We start from the raw sequence: 21,650 nt of genomic DNA, 5'->3' as shown, positions 1-21,650 counted from the left end.
TAAGATTGTGGCTTTTCTCTGGAATTCATTGGTTCATTTGTAGTCGGTTGTAGTTGGTCTCAAATTACGCTGCATTTACGGTATAATATTTGTAATTTGTAAGTCTCATTATAATTTATTAACACTTTATCCGATTATTTTTCTAGTTCTCCTTCACAGCCTATTCATCTGTCCTACTCTTTATCTGTCCCTATTATTGTGCAGTCTCCTCTCCAGCTTCTCTTTCTCATTTCTCTACGATCTCTCTCTCTCTCTCTCTCTCTCTCTTTTTTTATTGTCTTACCAGTCCTTCTAATCTTCTATTACATTTGTCTTATTGCCTTCTATTACTCGTTCTCCTTCAATTATCCTTTTGTCATCCATGTCAATCTTTTCTCTTGTTTCTCTTTCTTTTCATTGATCATATCCTTGATTATTTATTGTTAATTGCCATTTATATATATATATATATTATGCTTTTGTATGTATCTTTTGTAAATTCAATTTGTTTTAGCCTCTGGCTGCTATTTGAATGTTTTTAATCAATAAACCATATCAAATCAAATCAATTGTAAACACCGAAACCATGACGATATTCAATTTCAATTGAATTTCAATTTATTCAGCCAATCATTAAAAACAATTTACAATGACACTGGTACTAGTACAATTATAAGATGATGACAGGCTATGGACCCCTGAGAAGCAGAATTTGTAAATGGGGCCTATCAAAATACAATTAAATACGAATATAATAAAAACATACTATAACAAGCAAAACAAAAAAAGAGATAAATGTATGCTCATACTTATTAGAAAACGATTACAAATATCTTGCAAACACACTCAGCCATACTCACTCACACACACACACACACAATATAATGTACATGTACTTTAAAGCATAATATAAGAGAGAGAGAGAGAGAGAAGAAGAGGAGAGTAGAATATTTAAAAGAAAAAGGAAGAAGAGGAAACACATGAAAAATGCGAAATATGAGATTAAAACTTATAGTCCTACCCAGTTTTACCAATTAATAAATAGTTCCCATTTGCAAAAAACTTTAAATCTAGACAAAGTTGAACTTGATCTTATATCCTCGTTTAAATCATTCCATTTGCTTATTCCCACATTTCGAATTACACATTACACATTTGTGTAATGACAATTTTTGCCTTGTTTTATGTGAATGAACGGATGAATTACTAATAAACATGTTTTGAAAAATGTGCGGAAGATTACCAGTGTGGAAATGATACATATACATATACAAGTATTAAGTGATATTATTTCTTGGACAGGAAGAACCTGCATTCTGTTAAATAATAGTTCCGTATGAGATATCTATGGAACAAGCTACTATAGACCATTTAATAACATGTTGTCGTTCCTAATTACTGATGATGATATGATTTTTATGATGATGATGATAATAACATTAACATTAATAATAATAATGATGATGATAATAATGATAATAACAATAATAATATCAAGTTATATAAATAACAATAATAATGATCAACACAACACAAGTAACAAACACGGTAATATTTATGATGATAATGACGAGGATGATGATGATGATCAGGCGCGCCGGAAGCAGTTTGGGATGGGGGGGGGGCAAACATTCCAGGGGGCTCACCTTCCAGGGGCAGTGGCGCAATGAGCAAAAACGTTTGGAAGGGGGGGGGGAGAAGAAAAATATGCATCACCACCACTCTTACGCGTTACATGCAGGCAGGGGCGACGATTTCTTTTCATGACCGGGGGGGGGGGGGCGGGACGAAATGCGAGGGACGAGGGAGCAGTGGCGTGATGAGCAAAAACTTTTTTTTGGGGGGGGGGGGAGGAAGAAAAAAATCCGCACCACCACCACCACTCTTACATGTTACGCACGCCCTGGGAACGTTTTTCAAAGTGGGAGGGGGGGGGGCTAAAGTATTTACGATCAGGTAGAGCAAAGCATAACAAAGTGGAGCGAAAATTGGCGTGGGATCCAGGGCCTGAGCCCTCGGAAAATCGGGGTTTTTAAGCATTAATTTACGGTCAGATAAGCATGTTTAGATACCTTATTTGTGACAGTGGCCGATCACTAATTGGTGTGGAGTCCAGGGGGCAGAGCCCCCGAAAGCTCAGAGATTTTAGGTATTTAATTACGGTTAGATGAGCATCCAGGGGCCCTCTTTAAGGCCATTGATGTGGTCCAGGGTGCAGAGCCCCCGGAAGATCAAAGGTTTTTAGATATTTAACTACGGTCAGATGAGCATCCAGGGGCCCCGCCTTATGGCGCTTGGTGGGGTCCAGGGGGCAGAGCCCCCGGAAGCTCAGGGGTTTTAGGTATTTAGGCATATTTTATACATTTGTGATATTGGCAGGTCACTTTTTTTTCTCTGTCTTTCTTTTTCTCTGTAACATACTTTTCAAAAAAGTGAGGGGAGGGGGTCGAGCTCGAGCCCCCGAGCCCATTCGTTCTGCAGGCCCTGACATGAAGGCTTCTAAATAAGCATATTTTTCGCCCTTCTGTAAATTTGGTAATTTCTAAGTTTCCAACAAACGCTTAAAAAGGTATGACTTACAAAAAAAATTGAGAAAAAATACTGGAAAATCATGTCATTTCAGCAACATTTGTAAATCACTGGTATCGAATAAGAAATACCCCCCCCCCCATCAGTACGCCAGCGTTCAGGGGCTTATATCTTCTTACCCCTATAACAAAAAACACACGCTTTCCCATCCTCTCACAACATTTCCACGATATGCGCGTATCGCCATTATAAAAACCTCCATTGATAAATATAGGTGGCATGCGGAATGTTTAGGAAATTTAATTCCTTTTCTTTGAATGTAATTTTATATATGATTTGATTCAGGTTTTTATTATTGTTATGTTCTTTTGGGTTAAAAATACAAACCATCTTTACTCCTTTACTGCTTTTTTTTTATTTTTGGAGGGGGGCGTTTTTTTTTTTTTTTTTTTTTGGGGGGGGGGGCAAAAATAAGTTTTGCCACCCCCCCCCCCCACCCACTCCCGGCGCCTTTGATGATGATGATGATTATTATTATTATTATTATTATTATAAAGAAATGCCTGTTAAAAACGTAGCAGGTAGCAGGCAGTAGATAGCCCAACGGTTTATCAAGATTTCGTGTTTTTAACTGACGCAAACACTATGTAAAACACCGGTTTTCACTGCTGATGCTCCACGCAATTTAACTAAAAATTGTTATTTTACGCAATGAGATAAGATGAAGAAGAAACATTTGCTTATCTCAGACTCGGAGAGAATGGATTTGAAGAGCAGTTTGATCCGATGATGGAACTAAAATAGAATTTTTCCAGGGTGTGTCATTCGTATTCGCCACACGATGAAATATAGCCAATGCGAGAGCGTTGCATATCTTTCCGGGATATCTTTCCAGTTTGTCATGCTTTTGTCTGGATTTCCACCTCTTTAAAGATGGCGCCAAGTCGTTGAGATGATGACGCCTGATGGGGATTCCCCATTTCATGGAATAATATAGCGTTAACATGTGTGCATACAGCTACGGTCACAAAGGTTCGTACGAACGATGCGTTCGAAAGAATCTACCTGTTCGTACGAATTCCAGAGTTCGTAGAGATTCGTAAATGAAGCATAGTTTCTTACGTCTTTCTTATGGAGCTCTCACACTCTGCCGTGTAGGCCTACCGTCCACCTGCCGGGCTGTTAAAAAACAACAGAGTCCAGAACGTTGGGTTTTGAGCGAACTTGTCCCCGGCCGCAAAAAAAAAATCATAAAATTAATCTTTTCACCGTTTCGTTGCCATCTTCTGGCCGTTTCCATACCAGGCCCATACCGGGTCTCGAACGTGTGCACCGGGTTTGTAGCAGCCACCTACCAGTCACTTAGCGTCCCCTCACCGCTCGGAGCGTCCTGCTGACGTCATGACAAGAAAAAGTAAAGCTCATCTGACGAAACCCCTCTATATATACCCAATAATTAGTGACAAACGGTGGCACACGGTGACAAAAGTAAATTTGTTGGTAATGGCACGTTCATATGACGCTACTGTGAAGGTAAGGACACGTTATGGACCCGTTATAGGACGTTATGGGAACGTCGAGGCGTTAACAGGATGTTACCCATGCGTTAGGGAGGCGGCGCCGTCAGAATCAGGCGGTACCGCTTTGGAAACACCCGTTGGCAGTCCGGTATGAACACTGTAATGAGGACGGTATGAATACGTTATGAAGACGGTGGCACGGTATCAACACGTTCATGACACGTTCACAACCCGCTTACAACCCGTTGCAGACGGTGGATTTGTTTTTGCCCGTTCATCACCGTTCTGTAACGGGTTATGAGCGTGGTGTGAACGTGTTCATACAGTGTGACCGTTTTCATAACGTATTCATACCGTCCTCATACCGTTTAACACCGTCCTCTTGCCGCTTACTTGCGGCCGGTGCCAGGCGGCCAAAGTTTTGAACATGCCCAAAACTTTCGCCGGGTCCCACCGGGTGTAAATAAGCGCCAACGCCCTATTAACGTGTTGCCCGCTTTGATAACGAACCACCGTGTGCCCTCGCCGTTCTCCACCGTCCGCAGACATTTTCGCGCACGGTGGCACACGGTAGGCCTACACGGCAGAGTGTGAGAGTCACTTTTTGTCCTTCTTTAAGAGTTCGTATGAACGCCTTTTAATTCTTCGTAAGAATACCTTGAGTTCTTCTTACGTCAGACTCTCGAAAGATGGTCGTTCGTGTAACTTACGGCATTCTCAAATCATTCGTAAGAAGATGTTACAATTTTTTGGACATTAATTTTTGTCGGGTTGCACAAAACAAATAACATTGTACAATAGGGACACACATTGTTTTTATTGTGCAGAACATATTCTTTTATTGACTTACTTATTGATTGAAACTATAAAACCAAAATGCATTTTTTATTCTAACAATTGGAGTACAAAGAATAATAACAGGTGAATGAAATGCATAAACACCACAAACACCTGGGAAGGAAGCATTCATAAATTTGAATAATTTAGTTGATAAACGACTCCGCATGTGGACGTTTGGTGGAGCAAAAAGCAATGGTTTCTTAACAACACGAACCCATTTAACAGAATGTCGGAACGTAAATGGCGCGGTTGGAAAATGCATCTTTCTACCCTGCGACTTTAATGGTACGATCGAGTAAATTAAAACAGTAAAATGGCTCTTATTTTAAAATTACTCATTAAATAAAACCCAAAACTTCAGTGATATCAGACAAAATATGTTATGATTACTAATAATTAAACAAGATATATAAACAATGTGAAAGTGTAGCATTTTACGATAAAAGACACCGATTTAGCGAACATGACGTCATTAGAACATGTTGATGTGCTCTTGCATCAGGGAATTCAAGGTCAAAAGGTCAAATCAGACGCTGATAAGTTATTGGTCAAGCCTTTTTGTTTCCTTTATTCCGACAAAATTATACAATCAATCAAAACAAGTTTAATACCAGAAGAAAGCTAACGATTAGTATTTTCATTAACCGCTTGCCCCAAAGTCGCTTGACCACAGTGAAACGAGTGAGAGCTTGCGAGAGGGGCCAAAGAGTGATTGAAACTCGCTATTTGCTCTTCTCCAACGCAAAAAGAGACGACATTGTGCTGGATAAATATATTTTTTCCGACAAAAGTACAGAAAATTTGCATATGGTCTTTTTATATTATACTTTATGAAATGTTACCCGAGAAACGCAAATTTTAGACAACTTCACTTTTGCATGGAAAAATGCTTATTTGTTCTAGGCACGCTAGTCAGATTGAGCGGATGATACAGCGTTTCCATATGGAAATGTGCAAAGATCTTGCGTGATTCTTACGATGTTATTACGACGTTCGTAAGGCTGACTTACGAAGAGAGGTTTTCGTACGAGGTTGAACAAAATTTTGGACAAGACCATCGACCAATCTTTGAACTTACGAACGGTCTACGAACGGTCTACAAATGCTTGTTAGTACAATATGATATTCTTGATGAATATTTTTTACATGAATATAGTACGCGTACTATGTATCCTATACTAAGTGGGGGGGGGGGGGGGGGGGCTTTGCTTATGCATGGCCTTCGTTGTGGGCTGCTCTCCCTCGATATATTAGTAGTAGCAGCTCAGTGTTACAATTTTTTTAACGCGTATCGTTTTAATTCGGCATATTCGGCATGACAATTCAAGCAGATCGCATTAGTAAATTTGATTACAGAATAAAAACGGTGTGTATACTGCTACATAATTATTATGTGTCTCAGCAAGCACAAGTTGCAGAAGATCTATATTGTACTACATCCTTCTTTCACAGAATTTTATATCTGTATCTCTATATTAGTTCTACTCTTCTTTCCCCCTTATCTGCACGCGAACAAAAAATGTGTGTGTGTGTGAGTGTGTGATTGTTTTTTTTACAGACGTGTAAAAATATTTTGGTAGATGCTTTAAATGAAGGTTATGCCATGGGGAGTTTATCAATATCACAAAAACTAGGGGTTATTACTTTGATTGAGAAGGAAGGGAAAGACCCTCGATACATAACAAATTATAGGCCGATTACATTATTAAGGAAGTCATACACGTAGACCAGGTGGGCTATATGAATAATCGTAATATTGGAGAAGCTGTATGTTTAATTGATGATATGTTCTGTTTTTGAATGAGGAGTCAGATGATGAAGCTTGTATAGTTATTTGATTGCGGTTGATTTTGAAAATAAAGCATTTGATTCCGTATCTCATACTTTCCTCTTTAGAGTCTTAAAAAGGTTTGGGTTCGGTCCCTCATTTTGTTCGTGGGTAAAAACTATTTACAGTAATATAAGTAGCTGTGTTATGAATGGGGGTTTTGCTACTGGTTATTTTGATATTAAGGCAAGGAGATCCACTCTAGCCCTATTTATTTATTCTTGCTATTGAAATATTGGCAACAGAAGTGAGGCATGATGAGCTTATTAAAGGCGTTAATATTAGAGGAATTGAAGTCTAACATTACAATATCTTGTAGAAATAAAGAATGTGTAGGAAGAGTAAATGAGATGTATACGTTATTTCATAAAATTAGTAGTTTAAAGGTACTATGTCCCTTTTGCAGCCAACCTCAAATTCTGTAGAACTTTGCAGGAATTATGAATATGTCATGTATGTTCTATCTGTGAAATTTAAATGTTAGCAGTGTCCTCATGTTCAAATTATACAAGGAAACCCGTTTATTTGCTAGACTTCACTGTCAGACCCTATTGAGGGTCAGACTGGCTTTTTTCTTCTTTGGTAATAACATACATGAAAAGAGTTGTAAAGGCTACATGAGCATTTGTCTACATCAATAACCCACTTCTTGTGATGGCCAAGATTAAACTGATTGAATCTTTGCGCAGCATAAAACGTATGACCATTCGGTACAATTGTCTGAAAATCAAGACTATTACTTTTGGGCTCTATAGCCCTAAAGTCGATTTGACAACTAATAGTCATTATTTTCCCACTTGAAGACATTTTCAAGCCCCACCTTTTTTAGGGAAGTTCTAAATAAGTATTATCTTTCAAATGCAGTTGAAATTTAACTTTTTCATTTTTTTGGCCTGCAAATGGGACATAGTACCTTTAAGGGTTACTGCAGAAAAAACGAATGTTATCAAATTGGGGAAAAACAAAGACAAATCAAAAAATCTTCCCTTTGGAAATGTGGTTAAAGAAATTAAGAATTTGGGAGTGTATTTTGCGCTAGACGTCAGAATAAGAGAGGGATTGAATTCTAAGGAGATTTTAAGCAAGATTAAAAGACTTCTCGGATGGTGGAAACACGAGGGACCTTACGGCGTTTGGAAAAATTCATTGATTAAAAACATTTGTATCATGTAAATTAAATTACGTTTTTGCTTCACTAGTGGTTCCAAAGTGGGTCATATCTGAAATACAGAAAATATCTTTTGAATTTATATGGAATGGGAAAGATCGAATTCAGAGATTAATATGTTATCAAGTTTATAATGAAGAAGGGTTACGAATAACTAATTTTGACTCGTTTCTAAAAACCCAACGTGTAATGTGGGTGAAAAGACTATTGTATGGAGAAAATCTATGAGATGGAAGCTATACTTTGATTTCTGCTTCAAGATGGTAGGAGGTAGATTTATTTGTTTGTGTAACTATGATTTCAAGTCATTAAGTTTTAAAGTACCTAAGTTCTATTTAGAAATGATCAAAGCATGGGAAGAGTTAGAAGGTTGTACGAATTTTGAAGAATTTTTTTTTTTACAATAACACTTTCTTATTAAAAAAGAAAACGATTTTTGTTGTTTACACGCAATATAATTTCAGTTCAACATATTTTTTGCTGAAAATGGCATGCGGTCAATATCTCATTTTTAACGTTCGGGGTTAAAAGGAAACAAAATCGTTGATGTATGGAATATTGGGGAAGCTATTTTGAGAAGCGGAAAAAAGGATAACTGGAGTTAAGTGGATGTAAAATAGTATAATATTTTAATGCAGTTTAACAGTACTGTGAAGCTCCTCAGAGATGTATTATCGAGGGAGGTTTATGAATGTTTCATAGAGAAGTTACACAATTTTTGAAGATTCATGATGGACGGGAATTTTCAGATTTTTCAACTGAGGTATGTAGAGAGATATTTAGTAGGCCTAGGAAAGTTATTCTTATTAACAGACTAAGATAAATTCAGTATAAACTGCTTCATGGAGCAATATACTAGAGAACACTTATTCAGATTTGGCTTTGTTGAAGATAACTTGGGCTCATTTTGTAAGCAAAAGATTGAAACATATTTACACTTGTTCTGGGAGTGTGTAAATGTTCAAAGATTACGGCAGAATGTAAAAGCTTAGTTTGAGCTAAGGAAATTAAGGCCTGTCGACTGGGTAGATATTCATTTAGGAATGTCCTGTAATTCCCCACGAATAAAGATATTTAATACAATTATTTTTGCAATGAAATATTGGATATATAGATACAGGGGAAAGTCCGTAATATTGTCTTTGGATGAGTTTCAAAAAGAACTGCTGGAATTTAGGGAAGAAGAAAAGAGTATTGCAGGGAGGGCAGGTATATTAGCCTTACATAATTATACAGAAGTGCGAACAAATGAAGTTTTCGTGAACTTTTAACACTGGGCTATTGTAGCCTCGTTTAAATGATTAAGAAAAAAGAGAAGATTATTTCAATTTTTCTGTCGCTCCAATTTTGGGTATTCTGAGGAGGCTAGGAATAGTGTGTGGTATATGTGTGGAGGTGTGGTCGGGTGGTGTGTGTGTGTGTCGCATTGTGGGGGGGGGGGGGGTAGTAGTGTGTTTGGTTGGATGGGGTTATTTTATGTTATGTTACTACTGATTTCATTTTCGTTTTCATCAATCGTACAATCTATGTAATGAAAATGTTTTAAATTTATGTCAAGATGAAAAACAACTGTATTTCATTTATAAGATTAATTTGTATTGTTTGGAATCAATACAAAAAAAAGTATTGAAAAAAAAGTGTATCAATCAGATATGATTATTTACGTCCGGGGACCGACTTTTAACGTCACCATCCGAAAGACGTGACTCAATTTTGAACCTGCGTCCTCAGCTAAATCAGTTTATAACTTTCATTATAAGCTGGATTACAGCAGTATTAATTAGTATAGTCTTTTGTAAGGCGATTCAAAATGTATTTTAAATACCATATCGATGTTGAATATTTTTGAACTTTGGGGTCAGCCTCGAATAAGGGACCTTATCCTACACCTCGTGTTGGGCTGGTCAATGTATTTACAGTTAATCCCATTGATTTTGGTTTCAGCTAGCTCAGTTAGAATTTAGGCCTAGTTGTTTATACTCACACTCTGGAGAAGAGTTGTGTAATTCTTACCTGGTGAAATATGTTTTTATACTGGATGAAATGTTACGCGTTGTAACCAATTTCCGATATTAGACTTAAAATGAAGGAATATGACATTCCAACTGAGATTCACTAGTTAACCATCAAAAAGCATGTCACGGGGTAGGCATGCATTTATATCACTTTGCTAAATTATGGCATTTACTTTCTTTCCTATTCAACGTCAACGAGAGCTGGAAGATACATTTTAAAAAACAATACGCACTTTGATCAATAATCATGACTTCGTTTGAGACATTGACAATGATGACATATTGATCCTTAGCAGTGTAGGCACTATCGATTTTGGCAGTGCTGCTGAAGTGCCATTGTTCAATTCCAAGCAGGCAATTATATCGATCGTTGGTCTACATACTAAAAGCTAGCTTATATACAGTGATCATTTCTCGAACTCGTTCATGGGTCTAGGGCCAGTTCCATATAACTGAGTTGTATTATCAGATTATTTAGGTAAGTTTGTTTCGTATCTGTTTGATTTCGTTTTGTGTAAGTGGGTGTGCATGTGTTAAATATAAACCTTATCTACTGAAGAAGTTTGCCTCGAGAGTGTAAAAGTGGATTTCTCTCCATGCGCTCGAAGAATCCATCGGGACCAATTTAAAGACGATACAAGGTTTAAAGTGTTTTGTTCAAAATTTGGTGTAACGAAGGAAGTCAGTCCGAGGTTTAGCTTTGACTTAATTATTCCTCATATAGATCGGGTTTACCTGAACTAGAAAACGGACAATATTAGTTTGCTGGCGTGAAATAAGGACAGCCTGGAAACATATTAACAATAATTAAACATTAACAAACAGATTGTGTGTAAAGTGCATAACACATAGCCCTGTCATAGGCATGGTTTATTGGTCTCTACGCGCCCTACAGAACAGAATAGAGAAGGAGTTGAATGGTGCACTTCGGTTCATAAGTGAGAGATTTTACAACGTACTAAATAATTTTTGTTTTCACATTAATTCTGAACTTTGCGTACGTTTATATTTCTAATCTATTCGGGAACTTTTGATGAAACCTGAACTGTTTTGTTAGTTAAGTGTTTCTCTATTTATTCAATTAAACTTGCGAATTGGTCGGACTTGCTATTTAACTCCTTGATACGCTATTGTAATGCGCCATAATGTCAGCAATACTAGAGCCAGGGTACTGATTTTGGAGCGCTAGGAATGTCAAGTCTTGGACATGAGCGTCACTCAAGAACCCTCTATTATTATTTTTAGTAGTTAGTAGAAGTAGCAGTAGTAGAAGTAGAAAAAGCAGTAGTAGTAGAAGTAGTAGTAGTAGTAGTAGTAGTAGTAGTAGAAGTAGTGGTAGTAGTAGTAGTAGTAGTAGTAGTATCATTAAACTTATTATAATTATTATTATCATTGTCATCATTATTATTACCGTCATTATTATTATCATTATTAAACAAAGTTGTTTCATTTCATCTTCTTTACAGTGTATGAACTTGGAGAGCAAAATAATGATTCTGTTTTATTTACTTATGTGAAGCGCTTTGAGCATGTTTATACAGAGTGAGTCAGAAAAAATGTCCCACTTATTAAAAGTTGTATTGTTTGAAGTATGAATATTTAATCATGGGCCTCATGATATGTCTTGGTAGAGTTATCCGCCCAGTACATTTAGGTACTATTTTCATTTGAATCTCTGCATGCATGACCGAACATCAGACAATCTTTACAAGACTGCCAGATCTCACTTGCGCCAAGTTGCTGCGTGAGGAATAAAAAAGTGTTTTGAACAAAGACAGCCAGACAGACAAAAAAAAACACACACACACACACACACACACACACACATGAACACACGCATTCGCACACACGTACACACAAACATAATTTCATAAATTCCCCTGTTCTGATTAAGCATTGATTAATTTGTATCAAGATCGCTGAATGTTTAAGTGGCATAACCCTGACAATTTTTCCCTTTAGTACACATTCACTACCACCATCATGTCATCATCATCATCATCATTGTTATCATCTTAATCTTCTTCATCATCATCATCATTATCATCATCATCATCGTTTTTGTAATCATGAAGCACAACATCCGCCAATACGCACCAAGAGGACAGCGGCCACTCAACTTTTCCTACGAGAAGAAGAATTCCGGACAAAAAGTAACAGTTTGGGTGGGCCTTGTCGGGATTGGAACGCTCATTTGTGCGTGTGCGTGTGCGTGTGTGTGTGTCTGACTGTCTTTGTTCAATGCACTGTTTTATTCCTCAGCCCAGTAACTTGGCGCGAGTGAGATCTGGCAGTCTTGTAAAGATTGTCTGATGTTCAGTCATGCATGCAGAGATTCAAATGAAAATGGCCGAATATTCATGCTTCAAACAATACAACTTTTAAAAAGTGGGACATTTTTTCTGACTCACTATTTTTTAGGGCGCTATATAAATATCAATATGTATGTATGTATGTATGTATGATATTCACGTTGTCTCGAAATCAGATACCAATATACTTATTATGATCTTGTCTACCATTACTAAAAGTACTTAAAAATCCAAGAAAATTCTAGGTAGTTTCTTTCACAATGCAATTGCATTATTAGAATCCAACCTTTTCTCTTAAACAGGTGTATGAAGCGTGATGGATCAGTTCGGTGTCATACATGGCCAGGGTTGGATAAAAAGATGCCTATACACGCAAAGGAGTTTAAAATACCTGCTGAACATATCTGTGCTTCTCTCGATCGCCTTCATGGTGTTTGTCTATTCGATAAAAAGTAAGTTCTGCGAGAGTTAACTTTACCGACGTCCACAAGAGTGACAGTCCACTGGACCGATATTTTTCTATCTTTCCACATGCTTTTCTTTGTTTTGTCGGTCTCTTAGGCTGATGGTCTCTGGGATCTTTTGGATATTCTTCATTTCTATATTTTCTTTGTTTTTGCCTCCCTTTTGGTGGACTGTCGGTTTCGTGGGCTGTCAGTCTCGCAGGCTGTCAGTTTACTGGGATGACCTCCATGCAAAGGGACGACCCCTGTAAAAAAAAACTTTAAAAAACAAGCAACCAAACAGACAAAACAGCTTGAGGCGTCCTCCGCCACTAAACTTATCTTCATAAAATAATGGCCTAATCTTCTTAGATAGTTTCGTACTTTTCAAATTCGGGATGATACTTACTTTTATAAGACGGGTTCTAGAAACTAAGCAATTCGATTGATCAATTGACGTCACGTGGACGTGTATTAGTTTGTCCCACCGTGCAAAAAAGCTCTCATCAAAAATTGATAACACACGCTCGATACCTGCCGATATCTCTTTCGCGTAATTCAGCCAAATTTTATTTTGTGCCTAATTTCAATATCTAGATCTAGATCTAGAATATTCTAGGCCTAGATCTAGTAAGATCTAACCTAAATCGATATATTATATCTATCTATACTCTAGATATAGACTATATTAAAAGAATGTACTGCCGACCCGTCTTATGAAACAAACGTCTTAGTCAGTGCGATATCGATAACGCGGGCGCGTGTATTATCACTATGGGCACTGACTAAACTTCGTGCACTGGCCCTGCGCTAACACACCCGCAACAGTGCATTATTTTCTATACTACCGTTATCACCTGCAAGATAACCGCCCCCCCCCCTCAAACGCACTTATACAATTAATTTCCCTCGCATGCAGCCGTTCGTGGTATTTTTTTTATCAAAAACTGAAAAAGATGAGGACCCTGTAAAGTGTAATGTGTGACTGTAAGAAGGCATTGTTAGGAGTTTTGATTTCATCATATAGCGCAGTGGACTATATCTATATAGTAGCTGAGCTTTATAAATAGATCTAATTATTATTAAGTGATTATTATCTGTCAGGATATTAGAGAACACGTCTTGAATGAGATTATCGAACAATTGCTATTAAGACCTGCAATATTTGTTAATTGCCTGCAAATGCTCAATGTGATTTGGATAGAAAATTACATATCTTATGAACATAGACCCAATTTTTAGAAATAGACATGGTGAATGATGAGATGACGTTTTTAGGAATAAAATGAATAAAATAATATCATATTTATTAATCTAAATCTCAATGATTACGCTTGATCAGGTAACTGGCTTCAACGCGGTGTGAGTACGTCTTCGGTAAATCCCATTCCTGAGTCCGTCTGGTATGAGGCTGAGCCTGTCAGTGGGTAAGTCTGTTCTTTTCTTTCAAAACAAAAGAACAAACAACAAAACTAAACAAAACAATACAATTCAATACAATACAATGAATATACTAAGATATTGGGGAAAAAGGAAGCAAAAATAGTCTTGCTACAAACACTGTGCATATATTGTATTTGTATTAACTAGTTAAGAGAGAGAGAGAGACAGAGACAGACAGAGACAGAAAGGGCGGAAATCTGTCTCAACATCTAAGGTGCCATTTCACCCAAAAGAATTAAAACACAAAATTAAGTACAGATATTGTATGAAGTGCGGGTTGCTCGAACCTCCAGAAATGTTTGTTGGCGAGATTTCATCTTTAACACGATCGCAAATACTTTCGAGAAGACAACTCGAAATACTCTATTGTTTACCCCATAGATATCATGTTCGGATTATGGAATACGTTATTGGAATTTGAGCAGAATTCATGAAGTGATGGACATGGCTATTTAGGTTTGCTTTTTGAAAGTATTTGCGGTATAAGAACGTGTATAACGAGTTGCCATGTACATGTATCATTTAATCCTTTCTTCTTGTTATTGTTTTCTTTCAAGAAATAATGATGGGAGGAGAACCGAAGTACATGGAGGTGTTCATGAATACCGTGCTGAACGTATGAACACCAGGACATTGGCCGAACTTACGGCTGACCAAAATGCCAGTCCGACATTTTCTCTACTGGCCAATGTTACACAGCATAGAAAGGGCTTGCCAAATTATTACATTCATGGGTTGAGATCTGGAATAGGAGGGGATTACGCTATGTGCAACATTGCTTTTGTGCACCTTCATAAAGCAGGTGGGACAACCACTAAGGCGGTATTGGGGAAGGTGAGTCAAAAAGCAAAAATGGGTACGGTCATAATGAATAGGACACCTACAAGCAACTTTGACCTTTTTATCCAGAAGGGAGGTACATCCAAGCCGACACTCTTCCAAGGAGGTTACAGCTTTGGCATATGTGATGTATTGCATAAGAGGCCCTGTTCATACATGACGGTACTTCGTAATCCATATGACAGGATCATTTCGTCGTACTTCTACACCTTTGGACGTCACGCTGCACGTCTGTGCGGACCAGTGATACCCGGACACGTCTCAATCACTGCTTGGGCGATTGATCAAGGCGGTCACTTCTTCAATCAACTTCTTATGCACCCGGACACTTGTAGGGATTATGGCTCAAGTATCGATGAGTACTTAAATCAGGATTACACCAAGGATATCATCAAGTACGTGCATGTTAATCCTGGCAGGTGTATGTGTCGACAAAGAGCTCTTCATACAGCGACCTTAACAAAAGAGCAGCGTCGTGCACTTCTCCACTATACCCTTGAAAACCTAGAGAACTGGTTCGCCGTAATAGGAATGTTGGAGGACTATCAGGTATCTCTAGAGCTCTTTGGAGAAGCCTATCAAATGAATTTTACAGCTGAATATTCAGTTCCCCTTAACATGAACAGAAACTATGCAAAAGTGGAAGATACGAATATAAAACAAATGAAAATTGAGCTACTTAATAGTGCAGAAGTAAGAGAAGCGTTGTATGAAGATATCATGATTTACGAGAAGGCGCTAGAGATCATGAAACTTCAAAAAGAAGAATATACTCGAATAAAGAATATCAGATGAGTGATAAAATGTTAATAGCCCCCATTAAAGTTGATGTCCTGAAAATACGAAATTGAAAAGTATTAAGTTGTCAGGGGTTCATTCATTTTACTTGTTGTTGCGGGTATAAACTCATTCGCCGATTCGATCCGGCGCATCTCTACAACACGTCCTTGGTCAGGTGTCACGTAATGGTAAAACACACCCCTAGAGCAAGATGTACTCTTCTGGTCTGCCTTCGATCGCAGCCAATCAAACTGCTACGAATCATCTACACCAACAAAGTGCACAAAGTTGCCAATTTGATAACCATTTATGTAAAAATGCAGCTGCCTGTCAAATATCATCGTTTCATACGTGTTTCAAATACAGCGCGCTAGCTGAGATAAGATGCACTGTGGCTGATAATGTACGAGGCTACGAAACCTAATTCAGAAGTCTAATTTAGAACGAGGAAAATGGGTCTGTCATAAAGATCAACTATCAAATGAAGAAATATTGTTAATTCATATTGGTAACATGTTTCTCCGACTTCAACAATAACAATTTACGTTATTTTATTAGCAGAAACCCTAATTTCATTCGATTTGTTCCGGGGACCGAATCAGCGCGCCGATTCGATCCCCCCGGAACTCGAATCGAATCTCCTGCGACATCGACAACAATATGGGTTGTAACATCACTTAATCTTGAGATTAAAATATTGATATTTCAAATTGAGTGAATCAATAAACCGTAAGAACATCGGGATTAATATGTGTTATCGTTGAAGGCGTCCCTGGTAAGGATAAATTTAAGCGAGGTTTGCGGTTGCACCACGTAGGATGGGTGGACTTTTTTAAGGGCCAACTAATCCTGTCGAATGAACACGTGGGTTTAACCGCAAACCTCACTCAGATCAATGTATAATTGTTGTATTAAAAAAAAAACATTATGTATTCTATGTACAAATTATAAAATGACTGTAGAAATGGTAGATGTATTATTTGTCACATTCCATACAACTGGTATGAGAGAATTCACATGTAAAATGTTATTGGAATAAAAACCTTGGGTTTGATGGTTCTAGGACTCCTACCCCCTGTACATCCACCCCCGGATAACCACCCGGGGGTGGATGTCCAGGGGGTAGGTGTCCGGATACGGGATTTGGTTAATGAAACAGTATTTAAGTGACGCTTTTGGAAATTGAAGAGAATTGATATTTTGACAGATTTCGTTTCATTTGATTGCATCAATTCAAATTTCAAAATAATATATATATTTCAAAATTTCATTTGCAATCCAACAATGCAATTCTGTTAATCACATCTAGTTTGTTACCGAATTTTACCCTTTTTTTAACAGCTATTTAAAAAAAAAAATTATTCAATATTAATTATATATCTTAATATGAATCCTAAAGCAAATACATGTGTATTAATCATCTTTTGCCTAATTCTGTAAAGCTTTTTTATATCTAAATATTTATAATGAATATATCAATGAGATTGTGGCTTTTCTCTGGAATTCATTGTTTCATTTTGTAGTCGGTTGTAGTTGGTCTCAAATTACGCTGCATTTACGGTATTATATTTGTAATTTGTAAGTCTCATTATAATTTATTAACACTTTATCCGATTTTTTTCTAGTTCTCCTTTACAGCCTATTCATCTGTCCTACTCTTTATCTGTCCCTATTATTGTGCAGTCTCCTCTCCAGCTTCTCTTTCTCATTTCTCTACGATCTCTCTCTCTCTCTCTCTTTTTTATTGTCTTACCAGTCCTTCTAATCTTCTATTACATTTGTCTTATTGCCTTCCGTGTCAATCTTTCCTCTTGTTTCGCTTTCTTTTCATTGATCATATCCTTGATTATTTATTGTAAATTGCCATTTATATATATATATATATATATATATATATATATGTTATGCTTTTGTATGTATCTTTTGTAAATTCAATTTGTTTTAGCCTCTGGCTGCTATTTGAATGTTTTTTAATCAATAATAAACCATATCAAATCAAATCAATTGTAAACACCGAAACCATTACGATATTCAATTTCAATTGAATTTCAATTTATTCAGCCAATCATTAAAAACAATTTACAATGACACTGGTACTAGTACAATTATAAGATGATGACAGGCTATGGACCCCTGAGAAGCAGAATTTGTAAATGGGGCCTACTAAAATACAATTAAATACAAATATAATAAAAACATACTATAACAAGCAAAACAAAAAAGAGATATATGTATATTCATACTTATTACAAACGATTACAAAAACACACTCGGCCATACTTACTCACACACACACACACACACACAATGCAATGTACTTTAAAGCATATTATAAGAGAGAGAGAGAGAGAGAGAGAGAGAAGAAGAAGAAGAAGAGAGCAGAATATTTAAAAGAAAAAGGAAGAAGAGGCAACACATGAAAAATGCGTAATATGAGATTAAAACTTATAGTCCTACCCAGTTTTACCAATTAATAAATAGTCCCCTTTTGCACAAAACTTTTAATCTAGACAAAGTTGAACTTGATTTTATATCCTCGTTTAAATCATTCCATTTGCTTATTCCCACATTTCGAAAGGATTTCAGTGCATGGGTTGTACGTACAGGGGGTCTGTGTAATAACAATTTTTGCCTTGTGTTATTTGAATGAACGGATGAATTACTAATTAACATGTTTTGAAAAAGTGCGGAAGATTACCAGTGTGGAAATGATACATTAATATACAAGTATTAAGTGATATTAGTTCTTTGACAGGAAGAACCTTCATTCTGCTAAATAATAGTTTCGTATGAGATATCTATGGAACAAGCTACTATAGACCATTTAATAACATGTTGTCGTTCCCGATTACTGATGATGATTTGATTTTTATGATGATAATAACATTAATAACGAGAAATTTAATTCGTCATGAAGACGTATTAGGTGGTCTGTTATTAAATCTGGTGAACGCTGATTTTGTAAAGAATAGTCACAGCTACAACATACCGAAATTTGGAAGAAATTGATCAATATTAACAGAGGTACAATCAATTGTCCATAGATATGCTGACATCGTAATATGCAAATTCGTTATTTGAGTTCCAAGGCCATTGTGATGATGTCATAATATACTTAAGGGCAAAATGAGACCTGAAATCGATTTCCCGACACATACTCTGTTTGAATATGAAAACAAAGTTGGGGGTCACCAGGTATCCCAAAGAGCCATAATGGATTGAGTATAGGCATGTTTATGTCCATAATATGCTTTGTATTACGAGAGCTTGCACGCACGGACATATATCTTGAATGGACGCTCATTTCGTTATTAATGGTCATAAAGAGATAAACATGATATCAAATTGTTTGGAAAAGAATGGTCAATATCTTAAAAGAAAAAAATGGCGAATCTAGGTTGAGTACGACCATTATGCACGAAAACGCGCGCGCATAGATGTGCATACACACACTTTTTGAAATGCTGCAAATGACCTGAAACGTACTCTAATTTGATCAAAAAGTGATTTTGAGCATTTTAATTTTTTGTGCGCGCACCGACGCGCGGACGGACGCGTACGTGCGCGTTAATTGACCTTAAGTTGACCGGACGGGTATTGACCTTAATCATGATAAATATGAATGAACAATGAATATCCATTATGGAGATATGATCATGAGTGGATTTTCACAAAATGGCGCCTGGATGACGTCACGATAATCTGATGAACTTAAAAAGTTTCCTGTCTTGTCTCATGGTGATGACCTACGACTGTGTCAAAATTGAGAGAAATTAATAATAATAGAAGATAATAATAATGATAATAACAATAATGATCAACACAACAAAAGTAACAAACACAAACACGGTAATAATTATGATGATAATGACGAGGATGATGATGATGATCAGGCGCGCCGGAAGCAGTTTGGAATTGGGGGGGGGGGGGCAAACATTCCAGGGGGCTCACCTTCCAGGGGCAGTGGCGTAATGAGCAAAAACGTTTGGAAGGGGGGAGAAGAAAAATATGCATCACCACCACTCTTACGCGTTACATGCAGGCAGGGGCGGTGATTTCTTTTCATGACCGGGGGGGGGGGGGGGGGACGAAATGCGAGGGACGAGGGAGCAGTGGCGTAATGAGCAAAACCTTTTTTTTTGGGGGGGGGGGGGAAGAATCCCTACTACCACCACTCTTACATGTTACGCACGCCCTGAGAAGGTTTTTCAAAGTGGGGGGGGGGGGGGGGGGGGCTAAAGTATTTACGATCAGCTAGAGCAAAGCAGGCCCTGACATGAAAGCTTCTAAATAAGCATATTTTTCGCCCGACTGTAAATTTGGGAATTTCAAATTTTCCAACAAACGCATAAAAGGTATATGACTTACAAAAAAATTGAGAAAAAATACCGGGAAATCATGTCATTTCAGCAACATTTGTAAATCACTAGTATCGAATAAGAAATACACCCCCCCCCCCCATCAGTAAGCCAGCGTTCAGGGGCTCATGTCTTTTCACAAAAAATACACACGCTCACAATATTTCCACGATATGCGCGTATCGCTATTATAAAAACCTCCATTGATGAATATTTAGGTGGCATGAGGAATGTTTAGGAAATTGACTTACTGTTAACTTTCTTTTTTTTTAATGGAATTTTATATGTGATTTAATCCCTGTTTTTATTATTGTTATGTTCTTTTGGGTTGAAAATACAAACCATCTTTACTCCTTTACTGCATTTCTTTCTTTTTTGGAGGGGGGGGGGGGGGCGTTTTTTTGGTTTTTTTTTGGGGGGGGGGCAAAACGCATTTTTTTTTTTTGGGGGGGGGGGGCAACTGCCCCCCCCCCCCATTTCCGGTGCCTATGATGGCACATACATTATCAATATTACTATTATCATATCCTTTTTTTTTAAACCGTGGAGGAAATGGTCAGGGATGGGTTACGTGATGTAAAATATTTCCACCATAAAACAAAAATTATTAATGTGAAGTCAAACGGACCTTATAACCCATTTGACTGGAATACAATGCTCTATAAATGCGATTGAGAAATGAGAATACCATCAAAGATAGTCCCTCAAATTTAGAAAGTTTCATATATATCTCGTTATTATTAGTTTGGACAAAACTGGTGAATTGTTGATATTGTAAGCTTCATAAATAATTCACCCCTTTGTTTTTCTAGCAATTTTTTTTTCTTCAATGAAGGATATAAATCAAATATACCATGCACTGTTTTAGAGGCAACGGTACAATTATTGATCAAGAGCCCATGATTTATACCAGAGCCTCTCATGGTACATTTGACTTTCATTATTCTTCTTATTATTATTATCATCATTATTATTATCATTATTATCATTATTATTGATATTATCATTAATATTACTATAATGGCCATTTTGCTTTTGTTGATTTTATCATTACTATCATTCTTTTTCTTCTTCCCCTTTTTATTCTTCTTCTTCATCATCTTCTTCTTCTTGTTCTTCATGTTATTAGTAGTAGTATCATCATTATCAACATCACCACTATACATGTATGGAAATCAGCAATGACATTTCACTCAACAGTTTTGTTCGTATAATCATACTTGACTCATCAAGGAAACAAGCAAAACACCACTGCTTATTATGAATGCACATTCTTTTATTTATAACTGCGAGTAATGAAGAAATCGATACAATTAGTAAAACTTTAAACTTCAATTAAAATCAAAACTGTAACAAACGAGGACAAAGAACAATTGGAGGGTATAAAATGATGGTGCAAAGAAGTTAAAGAACCCTCTAGAACAGTACGTAAAATGGGAAAAATGCTTGCAAAAACATTTAAAATTCAATCTGGTAATTTCAATAGCCTAATAGCCTAGATAAATCATTATATGCGTATGTTACAACGGCATAATAGCCGAATCATAATTTCTTAGTGAAACACTTACCCCGTGTCCACACACACAACATTCATC

The 21,650-nt window shown here is 37.0% G+C and overlaps 1 protein-coding gene across 1 annotated transcript; it reads left to right on the top strand.

The window, feature by feature from the left end:
• Positions 1-10,235: 10,235 nt before the first annotated feature.
• LOC100890105 lies at positions 10,236-17,527 on the top strand. The gene is made up of 4 exons (XM_030985553.1): positions 10,236-10,357; positions 12,494-12,643; positions 13,977-14,061; positions 14,635-17,527. Exons 2-4 carry the CDS (start codon positions 12,508-12,510, stop codon positions 15,710-15,712), a joined length of 1,299 nt encoding a protein of 432 aa, XP_030841413.1. The 5' UTR covers positions 10,236-10,357; positions 12,494-12,507; the 3' UTR covers positions 15,713-17,527.
• The last annotated feature ends 4,123 nt before the right edge of the window (positions 17,528-21,650 follow it).

The sequence above is a fragment of the Strongylocentrotus purpuratus genome, unplaced genomic scaffold, assembly GCF_000002235.5.
Source record: "Strongylocentrotus purpuratus isolate Spur 01 unplaced genomic scaffold, Spur_5.0 spur5_scaffold_15, whole genome shotgun sequence".
Classification (NCBI taxonomy): Eukaryota; Metazoa; Echinodermata; class Echinoidea; order Camarodonta; family Strongylocentrotidae; genus Strongylocentrotus; species Strongylocentrotus purpuratus.
Note: the sequence above shows the minus strand (reverse complement) of the source record. Positions and strands in the feature narration are given on the sequence as shown.

Excerpts from the sequence above, each read along its gene's own strand:
- LOC100890105 (XM_030985553.1), top strand. The coding sequence starts at position 12,508 with ATGGATCAGTTCGGTGTCATACATGGCCAGGGTTGGATAAAAAGATGC. Across the intron at positions 12,644-13,976 it reads GTTTGTCTATTCGATAAAAA|GTAACTGGCTTCAACGCGGT; the intron begins GTAAGTTCTGCG and ends ACGCTTGATCAG. Across the intron at positions 14,062-14,634 it reads GAGGCTGAGCCTGTCAGTGG|AAATAATGATGGGAGGAGAA; the intron begins GTAAGTCTGTTC and ends TTTTCTTTCAAG.